Source organism: Mercenaria mercenaria, chromosome 10 (assembly GCF_021730395.1).
Source record: "Mercenaria mercenaria strain notata chromosome 10, MADL_Memer_1, whole genome shotgun sequence".
Taxonomy (NCBI): Eukaryota; Metazoa; Mollusca; class Bivalvia; order Venerida; family Veneridae; genus Mercenaria; species Mercenaria mercenaria.
In genome coordinates this window covers 44,123,194-44,142,773 of record NC_069370.1, presented here as the reverse complement: position 1 = coordinate 44,142,773, position 19,580 = coordinate 44,123,194, and the positions used below count along the sequence as shown (strand labels likewise).

Here is a 19,580-nt window from a genome sequence, read left to right as displayed (position 1 = left end):
ATTAGCATATACGAACTATTTCTATCTATGTCTAGAAGAAACATTGAACCCCCCCCCCAAGAAACCAGTAGGATTTAGCATATTTCGAGAACGCAGCCCCCTACAATAGTGTCTGCATTGTCCCCTGCATAACAGACATGCACACAAAATACATAGACTAAGTGAAAAAAAAAACATCGGCAAAGACGAACCAAACAGGTAAAAAAACAAAGTGGGGCATGATTTTGGTGATGTCAGTAGCAATACACTTGAGAACTTTAACCAGTTAATAGTGCAACCAACCCCATTCGTTATTCCATAACGTTTCAAAGTTACAGGTTAGTGTAAATAAAAGTCATTCCCACTAGATGAATCCTTGACCTAAGTAATGGAAACAGATAGCATGATATGTATGAAAAGCAAACCTAAAAGAACCATATGTATTGAATGTCTTTGCATAAGCCACAACATAAACACCTCCAGAGGCCCTGCGTAAGAGGACAGTAGAAGACAAAGCATCAAGGATATTCAATCCAAGCTACCTATCAAAGGTTCCATCACCTGCCCCGTAAAACATTGTATGGAAACATTAAAGTCAAATATTAATGATAGTTTCTATCCTTTGACTCATGAAACCAGACCAAGAATTTATTCAGTTTTTGATAATTTGTTTTTCTACGTTTCTTGAGATGGTAACCCTAAATTTCAAACGACAAAGAACTTCTCTCCTGGAAACAGTCGTTTTCTGGTTACATCTTGTTAATAAGTGATATTTACGTGCTAATTTTATAAAGAACACTTTAACACTGTAATGCCGTCTTTAAATGAATATACAGGCAATATGTCTGACGACTAGATATAAACATATGAATATATTAACAAAACGTCCAAATATATACACTGTGAAACACAGCAATATATAGAATCTTTAAGTTTGTCTACTGCAATATTATTTGGAAATGTATCAATATGTTAGGAAGAAAGAGAACGAGAAAAAAATCTACTACCTTCTACAAAAATCTATTCGACAATAATGTAGTTTCAAGAGTGCCTTGCAGAAAGAGTCCTATCATATTTTAGTATTTAAGTGCACTTAAAGGTATATGATGCAGAGTATAAAACAAAACAAATATTAAAATGTTTAGAAGACTTTGAAACAAATGACAAATACAAAGAAGCAAAGTTAATTTGAAGATGATACAGATAGCAGAACAAATAAATGATTACCAAGAGTGCCAAACTGTCACGAGATACGCCCTTCACAGCAAATTATTTTTTATTTTTAAAATACAGTTATTCAAGGGACATAACTCCCGAGTGACATTCTGACTAAGTTTGTTGAATATAGGAAAAGAGGTGCTTAAGTTATTAATTGGGTAATGTCAATATTCGCAATTTTTGTATTTCAGGGGCTATAACTCAAGACTGATTGGGACTATCGAGTAGGTTGTTAAACTTGTCAGAGATATTATGCCAATTAACAGTTTGACTAAACTTAGTGAACATTGGATAAGAGCTACTCAAGTTAAAGAGTGGACACTCTCAATTTTTTGCAATTTTGAGTATGAATTCAAGGGACAATACTGATCTGGTTCCGAACTGATACTGATCCATTCTGGCTGGTTATCACATTTGATCTAGATTTTATAGAGATACACACTCTGTATAAGTGATGTTTAGTTTTGAGATAAAACAATACTCTAGCTATCAGGCGGACACTGTCAATTTTGGCATTTTATACCAATTCAAGGGCCATAACTCTAAAGATACTGGTCTAAACTAGCTGGTTATCTAACTCGGCCTAAATTTTATTAAGATGCATCTTCTGTAAAAGTATGGTTGACATCATAGAAGAATTACCCTAGTTATCGAGTAGACACCGTCGCTTTTGGCAATTCTGACCAATTCAAGGGCCGTAACTCTGGGGATACCTGATCGAACTGGCTGTTTATCTTTCTTGGCCTAGATTGTATAGAGATACATACTTTATATAAGCTTTATTTTGTTCCGTTACAAAATACTCTAGTTATTGACTCAACAAGGACAACATGGTAAGAGTCTGCGGTCAAACTTTCTCAGTGAGGACAACAGGAAAAGAATTTCCGGTTTAACTTTTTTAATAAAGAAACACACCCCAGAGGCCTCCATGGCCACTGACTTCAAATCACTTGCTCCTCAAGTCGCCATATAACCTACTACTGTGTCGGTTCGACAAACTTTCCTAATTATGCCAACACGAAAAGAACCAAAGATAAACACGAAAAGAAACAATCTCAGGGTCAAACAATCTCAAACGGATATCTTTGAACAAACTGTCTATAAAATTTCCATCCGCAAAGTAACATTCTCTCAACGACAGATCTTTATCAATCAATTATCCCTTAAAAGTGGTCGGTTAGAAAGATTTACTTTTAATTTTATCATAAAATCAGGTCAAGCAGATGTACAATTTGAGAATATACATAAATGAGTACACTACTTTCAATATTACACACGAACTTATACAGTCAGAGCCATAAAGGGAGGTAATGAAAACAATGGATTCAATGATACTTTCTGCTGTGTCAGTGAATTAACTTATGACAAGTATGTACGAAAACAATTATCAAATATCAAATATATACATATTATATCCATAACAATGAATGTGGCAGCCGTATTTAAACCAGTACATTATTAGAGCTTAAAATTTATTAATGTTCTGCAGTTTGAATTTGATGCTATACAAACAAAATAAGAATGAAATACAAATATTTTCGAAATTGATGGTAACTGCTGTATACATTTACGCAGTCTGTGCGGACCCAAATCGTCATATATCAATATTTTAAGGATGCAGAATTCTAATTTGTCAATCAATCTACGTGGAGTCAAACTAAGAGTAACATTCTTTCGTATGAGGAATTAAAAAAGTCACATATAAACATGTGGTCAATTTTGTCACATGTGTAACAACGAAACCGGCAGGCCAAGTGAAAATATTAGTTTTTACTTTCTTTTTAAAAATGTAGAATAAAATAAATGGCATAGTGCTAACAGGTAATGGAATTAAAGAGTAGGAAGTGTTAGTTAGAGTAGAAAAGAACATTTTTGTTTGTTCGCACGGTTTTGATATTGGGATAAAAGAGATAAATAGCTTGTTTTATACATAACTATATAAACTGGCTGTCTTACTTGGAAAATTATTTTCAAATGAGTTAAAAGCCGGTAATAGATATGTGTAATAAGTCACGTAGCATGTTGATTTAGCCCATCGTTAAAAAGAGTCACAGTTGAAAGAATGGTTTTCGGAAACTTTACATGTATGTCTGACGTTTATAGAAAGAAGATGAAAAAAAAAAACAATTAAAAAATTTTAGTCTTAAGGAGACATAAAAAAATAATGGTTTGAAACCCTTTTATCTATTATCTATAATGCTAAAAGAATGAATAAAATCAATTGATATTTAAAATGATTTGACAGTTTGAAATTTCCGAAATTTGTTGGTCATGGAGAGGCTATATTATTCTATATATATATTTATTTATTAGACACTCTTTGCAATATCTATTTAGATTCTTTATCATATCGTACATAATTTTTATTCTTTATCTGCAAGATGTTTTATCATGTAGAACGTAAAACATTAAATATATATCTAAGAATCGAATTTAGTTCGTCATTTCAGTAGAAACAAAATGGCTGCCGTTTTAGGTTTTAAGCGGAATGGTCCTCGGTTAAGTTTTGTCAAATTTTGCTCTAGAATCTTTAAAGGGGTAACGGTGTCTTCTTGTATAACTAAGTTTCACTTAGGTCGGTGCTAGGGGACAAGAGCGGTATTGCACTTTTCATAACCTGTCATTAATAGACTAAGTCAAACCATGTCTGCTATAATTATAATTTTTGCATTTCATGCCTACTTACTGGTTTTTTTTTTTTTTAATTTGCAGTGAGGGTTATAAAATCAGAGTTTCTGTGGTACCTAAGGCCGCTGAAGACTTGAACTCGAGCGATACATTACCTATAAAAGATTTCGACAACAATCTACTCCAGTGCCATCACACGGGTTAGTACTACACCACTTACATTCGGCAAATCGCCATATTGTCTTATTTTTTAAATACAAATACAAATACATGGCATTTGTATAGCAAAAATTATAAAATGTTCTATTGCGCTTTACAATTATATAACACACATTTAAAATATATACATTCAAAATATGAACATGATTCTAGAACTTAGATTTAGAGATTTAGACATGTATAAACACTAATTGTTACCACTACTGATATTTTGTTTTTCAACAAGAGCTTACTCATTGTTCATGAAACTGACTAAACAAATGTGTTTTCAGTTTTGATCTAAAGCTGGCTTCAGACTGAATGTCTTTCAGATAGCTAGGTAGATCGTTCCACCATTTCAATCAATAAACATATTAACAGACAAGTTTAATGTTTGAGGTCATACTTTTGTCGCGTTTGTTTCTGGAATGACTCGAATAGGTAATGCAGGTAATAGCCAGAGCAAATGAAAAACATTCTGGTTTAACTTATCTGCTAAAGTATTTTAGTTTAGCCATCACTTAGATAATGATATGTATGGACACAAAAGTTGTGCAATAATGTGCAACAATAAACTATTATTAAGGGTCAGGCAAGGTGGCGTTTTATCTCCCCTCTTTTTGAACTTTCATTTTGAAATGTATACCTTATTGACCATTATTCTTCAAAATGCATTTAACAAATCGTTCGGAACATGCATGCCATTCCAGAAATTTGAAATATCCTAAACAAAGCTGAGCATCGGTCAGTTTCAGTTCGCAAATATCTGTAGTTTAAAATTCTAAAACCTGCAGGAAAATGTACATTTTCTATCAAATCTAAGTGACTATAAATGCTAACATTTCGGAAGTACTGAAAATTAATATATTACGACCTTGTTGTGGGTGGTTCTATTCTTAAGTCTGTAATTCTGTAAATATAACGTATGATGCAATTAGAGTTTCAGGAGACGTTATAACCATTAGTTTGTAACAAAAGTTACGTGTTTATTGATTGAAAATCGGAAGAAATATATCATTTAATGTGAGATGACCAATTACAAATTTTTGCTCAGTATATACATTGCACCCTTTTTTAACATGTATTTCGACTATCCATGATCTGTTGCATAGATAACTTAAAACTTAACTAATGTTTTTATAATTAATCTGTGTAGTCTTTCTCATATCTTCTGTGAATTTTCGTATTCTATTATATAATTATATATTATATTTAATATATTATGAAGAGCAATGCATATATGTGTATGGATATATTGATTGTAAACCTGTACTGCAGTAAGTGTCCGAAAAATATTTTTGTCATTCTCAAATCTGTTTTATCATAAAAATGTCATTTACATAATTGAGTCTGAGTTGCTGATAAAAAGGCATTATAGCATGTGGATGGTATGCATTTGTTCTCTTACCTATATTAAGACATAAATCATTGCGTGTGATACAGAAGCATACTTTCAATAATTGCAATATAATTCTCGATTATTACTCTTTTGATTGCTTATATCTTTTGATTTTGAAAAGCCTAGCTATTTAATGATTTTTTTGTTTCTCTATCATTACTAAATAAAGGTAGTAAGGTAGTTTTGCATGTATAAACAGATATTGTTTTACAATGTAGAATCTTATAAAACCGTATTTTTGCAATATAACTGAATAAAAAGATGGGATCGTTTTCTTGATTTTTTTGTTAGACTAAAATTCAAACATGGGCTTTTATGGGAAAATCACTTTTTGGTGACATTTTTGCATATGAGAAGAAGTTCCATAGAGTAGATTTTAACGAAGATTTTCGTAGTTGCAAATTTACTAATCATCAATTATATGGGCAAGTAAAATGTACAGGTTCAGGTGCCTATTCATGATTCGCCAAATATCAATCTAAGTCCTTACATTGTTACTATTTATTCTAACAATTGTCAAAACTAACGTAGCGAAAGACAGTAACGCTTAAACAAGGGACATAATAGATCCCCGGAAATATTTGCACTACCCGTATAGCGGCTACCAGGCATTTTTCTTTTTTACCGTCACTTTAGCCTACTCATCTTAAAGACACTGACCTCCAGATCGTACAACAACAACAACAAATAAAAATTTTAGATATCAGAAAATTATTGCTATATTTTTTCTTAAGAAGGCTTTAAAGCTTAGTTACTGACATATTATATGTTATGGAAACACACAAGAATTAGTTGTTTTAACTAACTGTTCCATTCAAAATTGAAAAGTGTTTGTAACGGGGTACCGGAGGAAAACTGCCTGAATTATCAAGATTCCTTCGTGGTGTATTGGTCAAGAACACAGGAAATTTTATTGCCGCGGCGACCCGGTTTCAATTCTCAACATGTTTTTTCTTCTTAATTTGGCATGTTTTTATTCTTCTTGATTTGACATTTAAAGTTTTTTGAGAGTTTAGAAACAAAGACTGATGTTCAAAATATGACCAAACTTCAATTTTAAAGGCATATCATTTAGCCAAAATCTGGATAACAGTGCCTTTAAACATAAACCATATCAGTTAAAAGCATTAAAGGAAATTATTATTCATATGCAAATATTAGGAGTTTAATCAACTGAATTCAAGTATTTTATTTGAACTCGTTAAAGTCACTAATAGTGGCGTGTGTCTATTTGCTACATATGATAAAAAAAATAAAAATGTACTAAAATGTAATCTTCATTACGTTGACGCAAAAACATCATTTAAATTGCTAAAAGCGAAATATTATGAAACATTTATACAGGTAGCCAACTTAATTGTTATGATACGCAATCCTTGTCCTTTGTAATTAGTTAGCCTGCTAGGGGGCGTGGGCAGTGTTGCTTTTTCCATTACTGCCCATGAACAGACTCAATCAAACCGAGTCTGCAATTTCCACTATTTGCCTTGTTCTCGATGCTTCCGAGGGATCTACTTTCCAGATTTTATTGATTTGTATGAAAAACATGCTAAACTGAGAAGTGATTTCTAGTTTGGTTCGATTTGACCCATTTCCGTGTTCGGGTGGTCTTCCATGTATTCCTCTCGATCTTCGTCAGACGCTAGCAGAAAACATGGAAGAGCCATTCGTTTTCAATTAAATTATACCACAGTAGAAGTTTAAAGTTTCCATTCCTTATATAAACCTGGTTAGTTTACACAGAAAACTTAATATTTTCATGGGGTGTGTCATTTGTAACCTGTTAACATTATATGAAAAAATGGGAATACAACTCCCCTTTTCAAAAGCACTCGACTTGAATACATCTTTGGGCTTTAGAGAATATGGCCTGCACTTCTTTAGCAAACTGCAAATCAGAAAGGCTAGCTCAATGATGTTCCTTTATAATAGGGTTCCGCGAAATACAGTGATATGGAGTGTGACAGGTGTTGCACGTTTCATTACCTGTCACCAAAAAACGCAATCAAACCTAGATTGCAATTTATACTTTCGAATGATCTTATAGATTTATTTATATGATATTTGGGATTTTTACTGGATTAAAAGTAGTAGTCCTTCGCTCCAAAGGACACCTTTAATTTACGATTGTAAATAAATATACAACATACTGGTGAAGCTGAAACAAAAGTATAGTAGATAATTGACATAGAGATAAACTATGTGTTTTTAAATAGTATTGACTCCGAAAATCGATCAATTTTGTTTGCATTTTTAAGTTATAAAAAGTCCGATGTAAGTACCGTCGTAGTGATTCCATCATGGCGTTCCCCATAGTACAGACTTCTACTTTTTGTTATTAACTATCTCGATGCCTTGTGGCGGTTGTAAAAATGTGGCCAGTTTTATTATCATACCATTATGGAATCCATTCCGTTTTTACTTCCATAAAAATTCCACCTCCGCCGGTGTTGTGAGGCGTGAGAGTTATCGCACGTATCATTACCTTTTTATGAAATGACTAAATTAAACCGAGTCTTCTTTTACTTTGTTTGAATGCGTTCTATGCTTCTAGCGGATTTTCCAATTTTGGGGACTCCGTGGTCGAGTGGCTAAGGTCACTGACTTGGAACCACTCGCTTTTTACCGGTTTCGGTTCGAAATCTCGCTTGACGTGTAAAATAATTTTATAAGAAAGCCATCCAGCTGATCTAGGGAAGGTTGTTGCTTCTACCCAGGTGTCCAATCCTGCCTGAAATGATGCTTGGGAGGGCACCTTGGTCTTCCTCCATCATCAAAAGCTTGAAATCGCCTAATAACAAGTAACCGTGTCGAACACTATAAAACGTTCATAGATTAATTGAATCCATTATCTGTTGACCTTCGACTTTCTGCAAGATGCGTTGTACATGGTCTCATTGTACTACTAGTAAAATAAGAAAAGAAAAGTTATATCTACAGAATAAAAACTTTGGTCAAAACGATTTAAATTTAAGAGAGATTCTAATCAAGATCTTTCACAGTTTTTACCAAACAGAATAGTAAAGTCTGCACTTTAGTTTTATTACATGTTTGTTGTCATAGCATGATACGTGTATCACATTTCGTTACATGTACACTTCTATTTATGTTGGTCTATGTGAATTGGTGATGAACATATATGGTCTGTGGGCCAGTTTCAGTTTCTGTAAGTCCTTAGTTTTTCGATTTCGTAACAAGGAAATTGGGCAAAGGTTCATCCACTTAAGCCATTAATACACTCATTCCGGGATTGTTTAAAATTGCTTTCTACCGTAGGTCAAACAAAAATTATACTCATCCGAGTAACCTTGTGTATGAAAAATGCGGAATTCTCACTCTTTAAAAATATTATTGGCTACACAAGAATTCTTAGTAGATTGTTTCAATACTGACTTTCAGATTTTAGCGTTTTGCTTATGTAACTGTTCTAAATCAATTAAAGGCTCACTATAACAATTTATTCCAAAATTTGACTATTTCTACCAAAATTTAGGGGTTAAAATACCCCACCCACCCGAGCTACATTTTTGCCATTTTTATTAACTCATAATTACCGTATTTTTTAATAAGACATCATCAAAATAATTGTGTTAAGATTCACAATTTTATATATATTCATGAGAAAATATAACAGTTCGCAATCCGTTTAGGTTATAGACAACGTGCATACAAATGTAATACATATAAATCACATGCTGCTTCTCAATAAATAGAGCCTATTTGTGTTTCATTCAGAATGCTTTGGGGTACCAATAGTTTTCTTCTATTTTAGATGTCAAAGTAAGCTAACTTGTATAACTTTGACGTTTAGTTGATAAAGATACTTTAAAATGTAACATACGTAACAGTTGCCACTCAAATTTTCCACCTTGAGGAATAAGCAACATTGACAACACTCCAACAATTGCATTTGTATGCTTTTAATTTGAATAAACCATGTTGACTGAACATGCAAGCATGACCTTTATAATTTTGTTGGACTTAACCCTGTTACTATTCTCAATTATAGGATCGTTACTATTCTCAATTATAGGATCGTTACTATTCTCAATTATAGGATGTCGACAGTCTAAGTAAAACAATGATGCCTCTTTCAGCGCATCACTTAAAAGATAGCATAGATTAGCAATTTTTATGGCTTCTGCTTCAAACAAAGATAGCATATTGATAATTAACTATAGACTTGGTTACAGTATGTGCGCAGTCTGAATAGTTTTGACTTTCATTCAAAAGAAATACAGAACATGAGGGTATCTGAGAATCAAATATACGTAACCTAGGTTTTAAAGGTCACCTATTCAGTTTCATATTTCGTATATTATTATTGCAGGCTAATGCATAAAGCATGCTTATTGGCAGTGCAAAGCACCTACTCGGTCAGTTTTTACAGCATTACAAAGATGAAATGAAACATACATTATGAAATTTACGTTACCAAGATTACACAGAACATTAAGTAACATTAAAGCTAGGATATTTTTTGTGTTTCGATGGACTGTGGTGGTCCCAAGAGAGAGGTTTTTATATTTTCGATGCGTTGTTTCAATTTATAGAAGGTAAGATTGTATTCATTACTGAAATTATTGGCTGATATGCATTATGTGTTCAAAGTTGCTGATGGAATTCCTGATGTAAATAAACACGGCACATTTTAAACTTATAGATCATCATACATATACAGTACAACATAGGTAGTGAAATAAATGTCATTTTGGTAAAATATGTTTCTTCAAATAGTTCTATTTCTTTGACCATAGTGATTTTCAAATATCACTTATACTGTGGAATGGAATTACTGAACTGCGCAATCATATTACATTTCCTTAACGAAAATATAGATGATACTCCTTGTTCATATTGTGGTTGTGGTATCATTGTTGTCAATTCTGAGTAAAATTCAATATTCTACTTTTTAAAACTATTAACAAATACAAACAAACTAGTTCATTTAAAAGATGATGTATTTCAATTGTTACATATAGATTACCTCGGTATGGAACTGTGTTTAAAACATTAGGTCAAGTAACTACCTTTATCTAAATTCGGTAACGTATGTTTCAGAACTACACAAGAGGACACATTATAACATCCATGTACACCATATTACAGAAATATACTCTAAAATTTGATTTGAGGTTGCGAGAAGTCACTTTTTGGTATCAGTATCAGAATTAATTCATCATACATGCATATGTACATACTTACAGAGTCTGCACCATTTGTTTGGAACACGTCAGTGGTGTATTGATGTCTTAATGACATATTTGTAAAAAACTCTTTTTAGTCAAGTGCTTTATTTTGTAGTAATATCATTAAGCTACATCCTAAAATGGATTGAAACGTACGTTACTTTAAATATTAATTACAACGATACCAATTAGTATTACTCATACGACCAAACAACAAACAGATACGATACACGACTTCTTGTATTCATAACAAGAGCTCGTAGAACATGAAATGCTCCCCTTGATGTATTCAGTAATTGCACAAGGAACAAAAATTATTTGGTCACTGTACACAAACGTTCTTTTGTTCTGGGTCAATGTGACCTTGACCTTTGACCTTTTGATCTCAAAATCAATAGGGGTCATCTGCTGGTCATGATTAACCTCTCTATCAACTTTCACGATCCTAGGCCCAAGCATTCTCAAGGTATCGTCCGGAAATGGTTTAACTGTTCTGGGTCACTGTGACCTTGACCTCTGGTCTCAAAATCAATAGAGTTCATCTGCTGGTCATGACCAACCTCCCTATCAATTTGCATGATTCTAGGCCCAAGCGTTCTTGAGTTATCGTCTGGAAACCGTTTAACTGTTCCGGGTCACTGTGACCTTGTCCTTTGATCTACTGACCTCAAAATCAATAGGAGTCATCTGCTGGTCATGATCAACTTTCCTATCAGTTTTTGTGATCGTAGGCCCGAGCGTTCTCAAGTTCTCGTCAAGAAACGGTTTAAATGTTCCGGGACACTGTGACCTTGACCTTTGACCTACTAACCTTTAAGTCAATAGGGGTCATCTGCAGGTCATGATAAACCTTCCTGTCAACTTTCATGATCCTAGACCCAAGCATTCTTGAGTTATCATCCGGAAACCGTTTATCTGTTCCGGGTCACTGTGACCTTGACCTTTGAACTACTGATCTCAAAATCAATACGGGTCATCTGATGGTTATGACCAACCTCTCTATTAACTTTCATGATCCTAGGCCCAAGCGTTCTTGACTTATCATCCAGAAACCGTTTATCTGTTCCGGGTCACTGTGACCTTGACCTTTGAACTACTGATCTCAAAATCAATACGGGTCATCTGATGGTTATGACCAACCTCTCTATTAACTTTCATGATCCTAGGCCCAAGCGTTCTTGACTTATCATCCAGAAACGAGTTGGTCTCAATACCGACCGACCGACCGACCAACATCTGCAAAACAATATACCCCTCCTTCTTCGAAGGGGGGCATAACAATTTGCAACTTATTCAGAGGCATACGAATTGAAAGGGTTTTGTTGAAGGATATTGAAGGGACTTGGCATTGTGATATATCTGAAAATTTCTATTGATAAAACGTTCAAGCACCACCAAAAGGTACATCAATATATATGTATCATAAATTGCTTTGATAGGTTTAGAACTGTATTGTATATGCTCATTTCCGTTTGTGTTATCAGATAGGGCTTTGTCCTTAAAAAGAGGTAGTAAATACTTAGCTGAATTGTGACAGAAAAATGCAATTTGCATTTAAACATTAACTTTATAAATCCTTTCAAATGTTTAAAAACTAAACTGTTTGTACAATGAGCTTTTTCATTTGACTTTTAAAAGAAAGTGACAATTTCATTATATGTTCGATTCTCCATTTCTCGTTATTTTACTAGATTACGCTGTATATGTAACATATATCAAGCAGCCATTCTGATACAAATTAATATTACATTGTAGCTACATTCAACATCCTTTGAATGAAAATTGAGAGAAACATGTTTAGTTTTAAAAGAAATAAAAGCAGCATTTAAATCATATTATTGTAACGTCATTTACGGTATGCATTTTTAAAATGGTGCCACCGTGGTTAAAACAAAAGAAGTAATTCATATTGGTAACGTTGGTTTCAATTGAAATTATTTTAACAAAATCAGATGACTTGTTAACTTAGATCTTATCCATATGTATGTTTGCGAACATATTTCTGGCGGCCAGTTTGAAAATGATTAGATTTATCTTAATAACCAAACTTCAATCCCTTAAAAACTTATTTGATTTCTTTTTATAATACTGACTTTTTGAACAGGTGTAACTCATCAATACGAGTATTTGTACATGTAACCGATTTCATGTGGTCATTTTGTGAGCGGTAAAATCCTCTGTAACATGTTTAAATCAATATCAGGTGATTTCTCTTATAGCTTTGACTTTTGAAGAGCTATACCTCTTTCATATGTACATGTTTGATCGAATTTAAGGCAGTTATTTGGAAAACGGTGGCCATCTTAATTTGAATAGTCTGTGTAAATAAATAACCTATTTTGTTGGTAGTTTAACATACTTAGATTTTGGGTGATTTGATTACTACGTACATAATGACTACTAAAAAGACCTAAGCTAGCATAGAAGAGAATAAAGTCATCAAAATATGAAAACTTAGGTGGCATACACTTTATGTAAAATAATTTCGGATTAATTTGAAATGAGTAAAGACTTATATTGCTGGATCTGCTTCCCTTTTGATATTCCCAATAAGGAACTTCCTTGATAATTTTGCGGTCATATCAGCTTTTGCAATACTTTCAAAATTTCTACTCCACTAGCAGTATGCAAATCGCCCAGAAATGAAACACGAACCATAGGTTTGGCCAACTGACATTAAGGTGCAAAGGTATCTGATTTTTTAGGTAATTATACATTCATTTTGTTTTCTTTATTGTAAATATGAGGGTTCTGTTTCTTTATAAAGGATTAGAAGTTCTTAAGATTTCCCGCATACGTATATGTACTAATGTGGTGGGTGGGGTACATCAACCCCTACTTATTCGGTATATAATAGATAGCGTAGCATTATTTGACAACCAACGTAAATTATTGATTATTTTAGGCATTAAAAGATAAGATTTATTATAAGAAATGTCACTTAAATTTCTTTTTTCACCATCCAAATAAGCGTTATCCCTATGCAATGCTTAAGTGTATTTATTAGACACCAACGTTTTTAAAATCGTCATTAAATTTTACTGACATGTTGCTCAGACCGACACCCTCCATTAAAAGTATCCTGAGTGATAATATAACATCATGGTATAGCTCAACCCTTCCCTGATTTCTGGGTTACGACTTTCAAATTTTTTGGCCGTGGCCCACGGACCAACATATCATTAAACGAATACTGTTATAGCCTTTATTAACAATGTTGCATACGAAAGGTTCCACGGTTTTCGGCATTTTAGAAAAGCTGCACAATTCAGTTTTCATCTATTAAAAGTTTCTATTTGATAAAAGGAAAATACGTTGATTTAAACTTATTGAGACATTGCTTTACATTTCTTTTGAAAAAAAGAAAAGAAAAAAAGAATTAGCTTTAGAAAAGAGTGTGTCTTTTATTTAATATAATACAAGATCTTGAAGCTGTTTATAGAAATAATTGTAAGCATATATATTACCTGTCACTGCATGAATCAACTCATATAATTTCAGCAGATTAATGCATTATTTATTTTGTCATAAAATATCAAAATAACAATAATGATACATTTCTCTTTTTCACGAAAACTCTTGTGTTATTTTTATTTAACCACATATGTCATACAAGTATGGGACCTTTTAGCTGTAAAATATGAAGAAATATGGCCAAGGTAAATATTAAAATTTTCCATGTCACAGGAAAGGTTCATACGCGTTTTTACTATTAAAACGTTCGATGAAAAATAGGTTAGTCAAATAGTTACTTTTGTTTCGGATAAAAGAACTATTGATGAAAGATAGCTTGAGCTATATCAAAAAGCAAGTGGTAGCATTTTCAAATATATTTAACAAGGAATGTAGATGATATAGAACAGTTTTCAGTTCATATTGCACAACAGGTCCGAAAAGTTTGATATTTCATAGTTCCGAAAACATCTGCTGGGAATTTCTAAAACGTTATTTTAGTAGCTGTGCAACATGACTTGGACACTATCTAATATCATATCTTTTTTTAAGAATAGATAGCTGAACTATACATTGAGGATGTGTATATTTTTGTTTAATAGTTGCACGTAACACTCATTTTGATATGAAATCTATTTTCAAAAATTCTTTCGTTTTAAATACTTAGCAATGTTGAGAATAAACATTTATAAAAAGCATAACGAGTAATATCAATAGAAAAGTTACTATAGAGACGTCTTCAAGGTCTAAATGATTCATAACGCAATTACTTATCAAAACGCTTTGATTCAATTTAGAACTATGAGGTAGACATTGTGATCTAAAAAGTATAATTTATTCAAATATGTACATCCAATATTAAAATATCGTTATCAAAATTGCCGATTTACAATAAAATATTACGTTACTTTGAAATTAATATTTGTATATAACAAATATTATCATAATTACGCAACATATTAAATATATTATCTATACGTTGAAAAGACGTAATAAACGGGGTATATGAAAGGGTCCTCAAAATAAAAAATGTCTATATATGCAGAAGTGAAGATGATTTCAAAGCAATGGATAAATTCAAAAAGCAGTGGACAGTGGAACTAGTTAAAACAACAACAAAAGCAAAAGAATATAATATACAAATAGTAGGACAGACAAAAATATTTTTTACTTAGTTTTATAAGCTAAAATGTATTTGTGAATCGTCATTGACAAAAAGATCATTATATTTAATTTTTCAAAATCTTGATTATGATTATTGTTAATTTGTCAAATCTAAATCTGTTTTGTTATGTATTTCTTGTTCATTGTTTCCATGAACACCAAAATGTAATGTTTTTATTATGACGTAAATAATGTTGACACAATGTTTCTTAAACAAACCTCTTTTGTAAGATGACTCGTGTTTGATTCACATTCTCCAAAATTGTTTGTTTAATTCTTGTTATAATACTTATACCATATATATTTCTGAAGAACTCAAACGCTTGCTTTAAATATAATTCTAACATTGCACATATTTCTGAAGTGCCCAAATGCTGGTTATACGAACTGTTAAAAAGCCTGATATTAGAAATATTTCTGTAAGACATGAAAGGCTGCTAATAGGCATATTTTAATACCATTCTATTATTACACATATTTCTTAAGAACACAAATGCTGGTTATACGAACATTTAAAAGAAAATACTTATATCATACATATTTTTAAAGAACTCAAGGCCTTGCTGTAAGAACTTTTTAAATATAATTTAAATATTATACATATTTCTGAACAATTTAACCGCATCTTTTTAAAAATTATGGTATCATTATTCATATTTCTTAAGAATTCAAATGCTGTTTTCTTTTAAAAAAGCTCATCATTATTAAAAACTCAATATCACCGGGTTAATTTTCATAAACTTGTTTACAGTTTTGGCATCAATTTCAGCTTTGACTGCATATCTTGTTAAATCCGTATATCCTATTTAGCATTTACAAAATCTTGGCAAAATCAAACAACAGACAATTTCAAGGACTGAAATTTTCCTGTGAAATCTACAGTTTTGTCCATACAATTCAAATGACTGCATATTTCTTCATAGTTTGAAAAGGTCTTATTACAACCCATTCTCACATTTTTATTTTGTAAATAAAGAAATTCACGAAAATGACTGTGAATTTGTGAATAAAGGAGTACTTTTCATATTTCTCTTGAAAAGAAATCGAAGGTAAATCTTAAATTAACAACAAAATTAACTTTTTTAATAAATATTTGGTTTTAGTACATATTGCTATTACATATATTAGTACAATGTACATGCAAATGCAACTTATAAACAGTCGTTGTAAATATTGTATCTATCTTTAAAGCAGTTTGCAGTTACAAAATATAAAATTTTAAATATATATATATATAGCAAATTTGATGGAACGCACAAAATCATAAACTGTATTGTAAATGGTATATAACAAAACTGATGCATGATAATAGAACTTGTTAAAAAACTCGATGTTTATTTGACTTTAACGCATCCGTGCATTTATGCACTATTGCAAAACATCTAGCTTAATCATTATGTTGCTTATCGTATTTCGAAATTTCAAGATATGAGGTCATACTCTTTACTCCCTCAAACCTTTTAAAAACACATATAAATGTATTGAACTTAAAATGAAAAATGAATAAATAAATAGACAAATAAGTTAATAAAACAAGCATTTTTCGGTATAATGAAAGAAACTCCGTATACGTCATGCCGTTATCCGGGCATAATTATGAAGAAATATGAGGGGTTTTTTTTATATATATGTAACCATATTTTATCAGTATTTTTTAAATAAACTTTCGCTTCCATATACGATTTATTGTTAAAACACACTGGCTATGGTCGTAAAATTAATAAAATTATAGGATTATATTAATTGATGCTGATGAAAATTTTTTATGTTATTACTAGCAAATTCTATATTATTTCAATAATGTTAAAGCTAACAACTATTGTTCGTGATTGCAAAATATCAAGTAATGCTTAGAAAGATTTATTCATTATATAAGCAGTCTGCTTATGCGTGACTTAAACAGAAATAAAAATCATTTTTGGATTGTTTTGTTTAAAAATAACAGGACGGTAAAATGATAATTTCCAAAGTCTGACAGTTAAATATTAATATGAGCCGCACCATGAGAAAACCAACATAGTGGGTTTGCGACCAGCACGGATCCAGACCATCCGCGCAGTCTGGCCTGGATCCATGCTGGTCGCAAACCCACTATGTTGGTTTTCTCATGGCACGGCTCATATTTTGTTTATGTTTATCAATCTTTCAGCGCAAAATAAATGCAGTTGAATCATAGACCAGTTAATTTTATATCTTACCCGCATATTATGAACATTTTATTATGTCTGTATACAAGACCTGCATAATATACAGAGCATATTTGTTTTTATTTCAGAGCAAGATCGCAAACTTTCACCAAGCAACCAAACAATGCATTTTGAAAATATAAGATCTGATGTTAATGAACCAAAGACCTTTTTGTCTAACATAAAATCTTTATTTCATTTTATCAGTGGTTAAAATGTGATTTTTTTCCGCAGTGCAGTTTCCAGATATAAGATATTAGCTCTGTGACACGTCCAACGTTTACTTGGCCAATTTATTCATCATTGAATAGTTTTAAACAAAATTGTCTAAAAAAGAAAATAACGCATATAAATTTAAACACATACAAATATTTCAGTTATTATCAATAGATTAAGGATGCTAATTGATATCCATTCATAGAATAAAATCAATAGTTTTGTTTCCGTTTGAAGTTTTCGTGTTCACAATTGTCTAAAATAACTTACCTAGTATCACAAAGTCCACAGCCAAAGCAAACACGTTTAAGCCAAAGCGCATTTAATGCTATGATATAAACCTCATGAACGGTTATAACTCAAGCACTGTCCAAAACTGCATAAACATGTCACAGACATTTATAAAAAATAAGCATTGTGTGTTTAGATGTATTAGTCATTTTTCAAAATTACTAATATTTTCATGTGCTTAAAACAACCGAAAATTGGACGGGGAGCATATTATTTACACTTTCTTGGCATATCGGAACATGGTAGGGTTTGGCACTAGTAAACTAGTTTTAACAACCCGATAGTAGTTTTATTAACTGACCTTTCCTTGTTCGTGTATGTTTGCGTCTGTTTGCGTCTGTTTGTTGCTTTTGTATTTTTATTATTACATTCATTTATCAGTCGTTAGCTGTAGCTGGCGACTATATTTGATAAACTTTAGGATTTTGTTCATCTTAGAATAATCTCTAAACAAGGAGAATGTTAAACATTGCAGGTAAAGACTTTACAAGAATATATCGCGAAGTACATGTATAATTCATTTCAATATGATTCTACAATACTTAAACTTTATTATGTGAAAAATATATAAAGTAAATCCTGAATTTTAGACCCCAGTAATAAAAGCTTCGGTGTCAAGGCCTGAATTACTGTCCGTGACAAGATATTTCCCCGACTTCCCTTAAAATATTTGACACAATCATTCATATTATACAGCGCCCTGTAGAACCTGAATGTGATTAAAGATATATTCAAACCTCAAGAAGTTTCCACAACCACCTGGATAACTTCTGGATCATTGCAAAGTATGGTCTTTATATTCACGGAAACCTTGTTGGAAATAGTAGGGGTTTCAGGACGAGGCCAACCGTACGTTGCATGATACAAATTCAGTTCCAAATATACAGTCATAATTTTCAGAACTTAAAGTTCCATAAGGCTTAAAATGTTATGTTTAAAACAGATCAAACAACTGTCTATACAGATATTATGTACACGTTCATGGTTAGAAAAATGCTACTTTTAATACTGCACATGACCTTTTACAGTTACAGCCATAAAGGGAGGTAATAAAAACAATAGATTCAATAAAACTTCCTACTAAGTACATCAATATTCAAACCTTTGACAAATAGCAGAGAAAACAATTATTGGAAATAGGATTAAAAAAGAAATTCAAATATTCTACGTTGATAACGAAAAATGTGGTAGCCACATTTTAAGCAAAGGCATTATAAGACTTTAACATCATTATAGTGAGTGAAACATCATGTAAAGCCAGTTAGTATCACATGTCTACTTACTAAATATCTAAACTTATTTAGCTAAGAGTATATCACGAAATTCAATAAGAATGTGTTGCTTATTTAATAAAATGCTGAAAAGGTACTTATTTCGCTTTATTTTAGTTTTACGTAAGAATATGTGTATGATGTATCAGATGCAGGCACTGTAGCGCTGATAGTACCAACCAAGAATAAATATCCATTAGATTTTAATATCATTCACCATTTTATTTTGTCAAGGTTCCGTATTGAATATACTTTATTCACGTCAGAAAACTGACGCTTCATCATTCTGGAAAGAATAGTGTTTATTGAAACAGAAAAGAGAATTATTCATATTCAAAATTAACCAGTTTTCGGCGTCTTTGATACATAGCAGAAAAATAATTCTTCC

General features: G+C 31.9%; 1 protein-coding gene across 19 annotated transcripts in view; it reads left to right on the top strand.

Annotated features, from left to right (window-relative positions):
- LOC123561779 (uncharacterized) overlaps positions 1–19,580 on the top strand; it is a 132,387-nt gene that overhangs the window by 28,638 nt on the left and 84,169 nt on the right. For 16 of the 19 annotated variants that reach the window (XR_008372742.1, XR_008372739.1, XR_008372737.1 and 13 more), the window contains one exon: positions 3,910–4,025. The exons of the other annotated variants lie outside the window; for them this stretch is intronic. Coding sequence is in view for 1 of the 16 variants with exons in the window: in XM_053552939.1 (XP_053408914.1) it covers positions 3,910–4,025 (116 nt within the window). In the remaining 15 variants the exon portion in view is untranslated. The remainder of the gene's footprint in view (positions 1–3,909; positions 4,026–19,580) is intronic. 19 annotated transcript variants of the gene reach the window in all.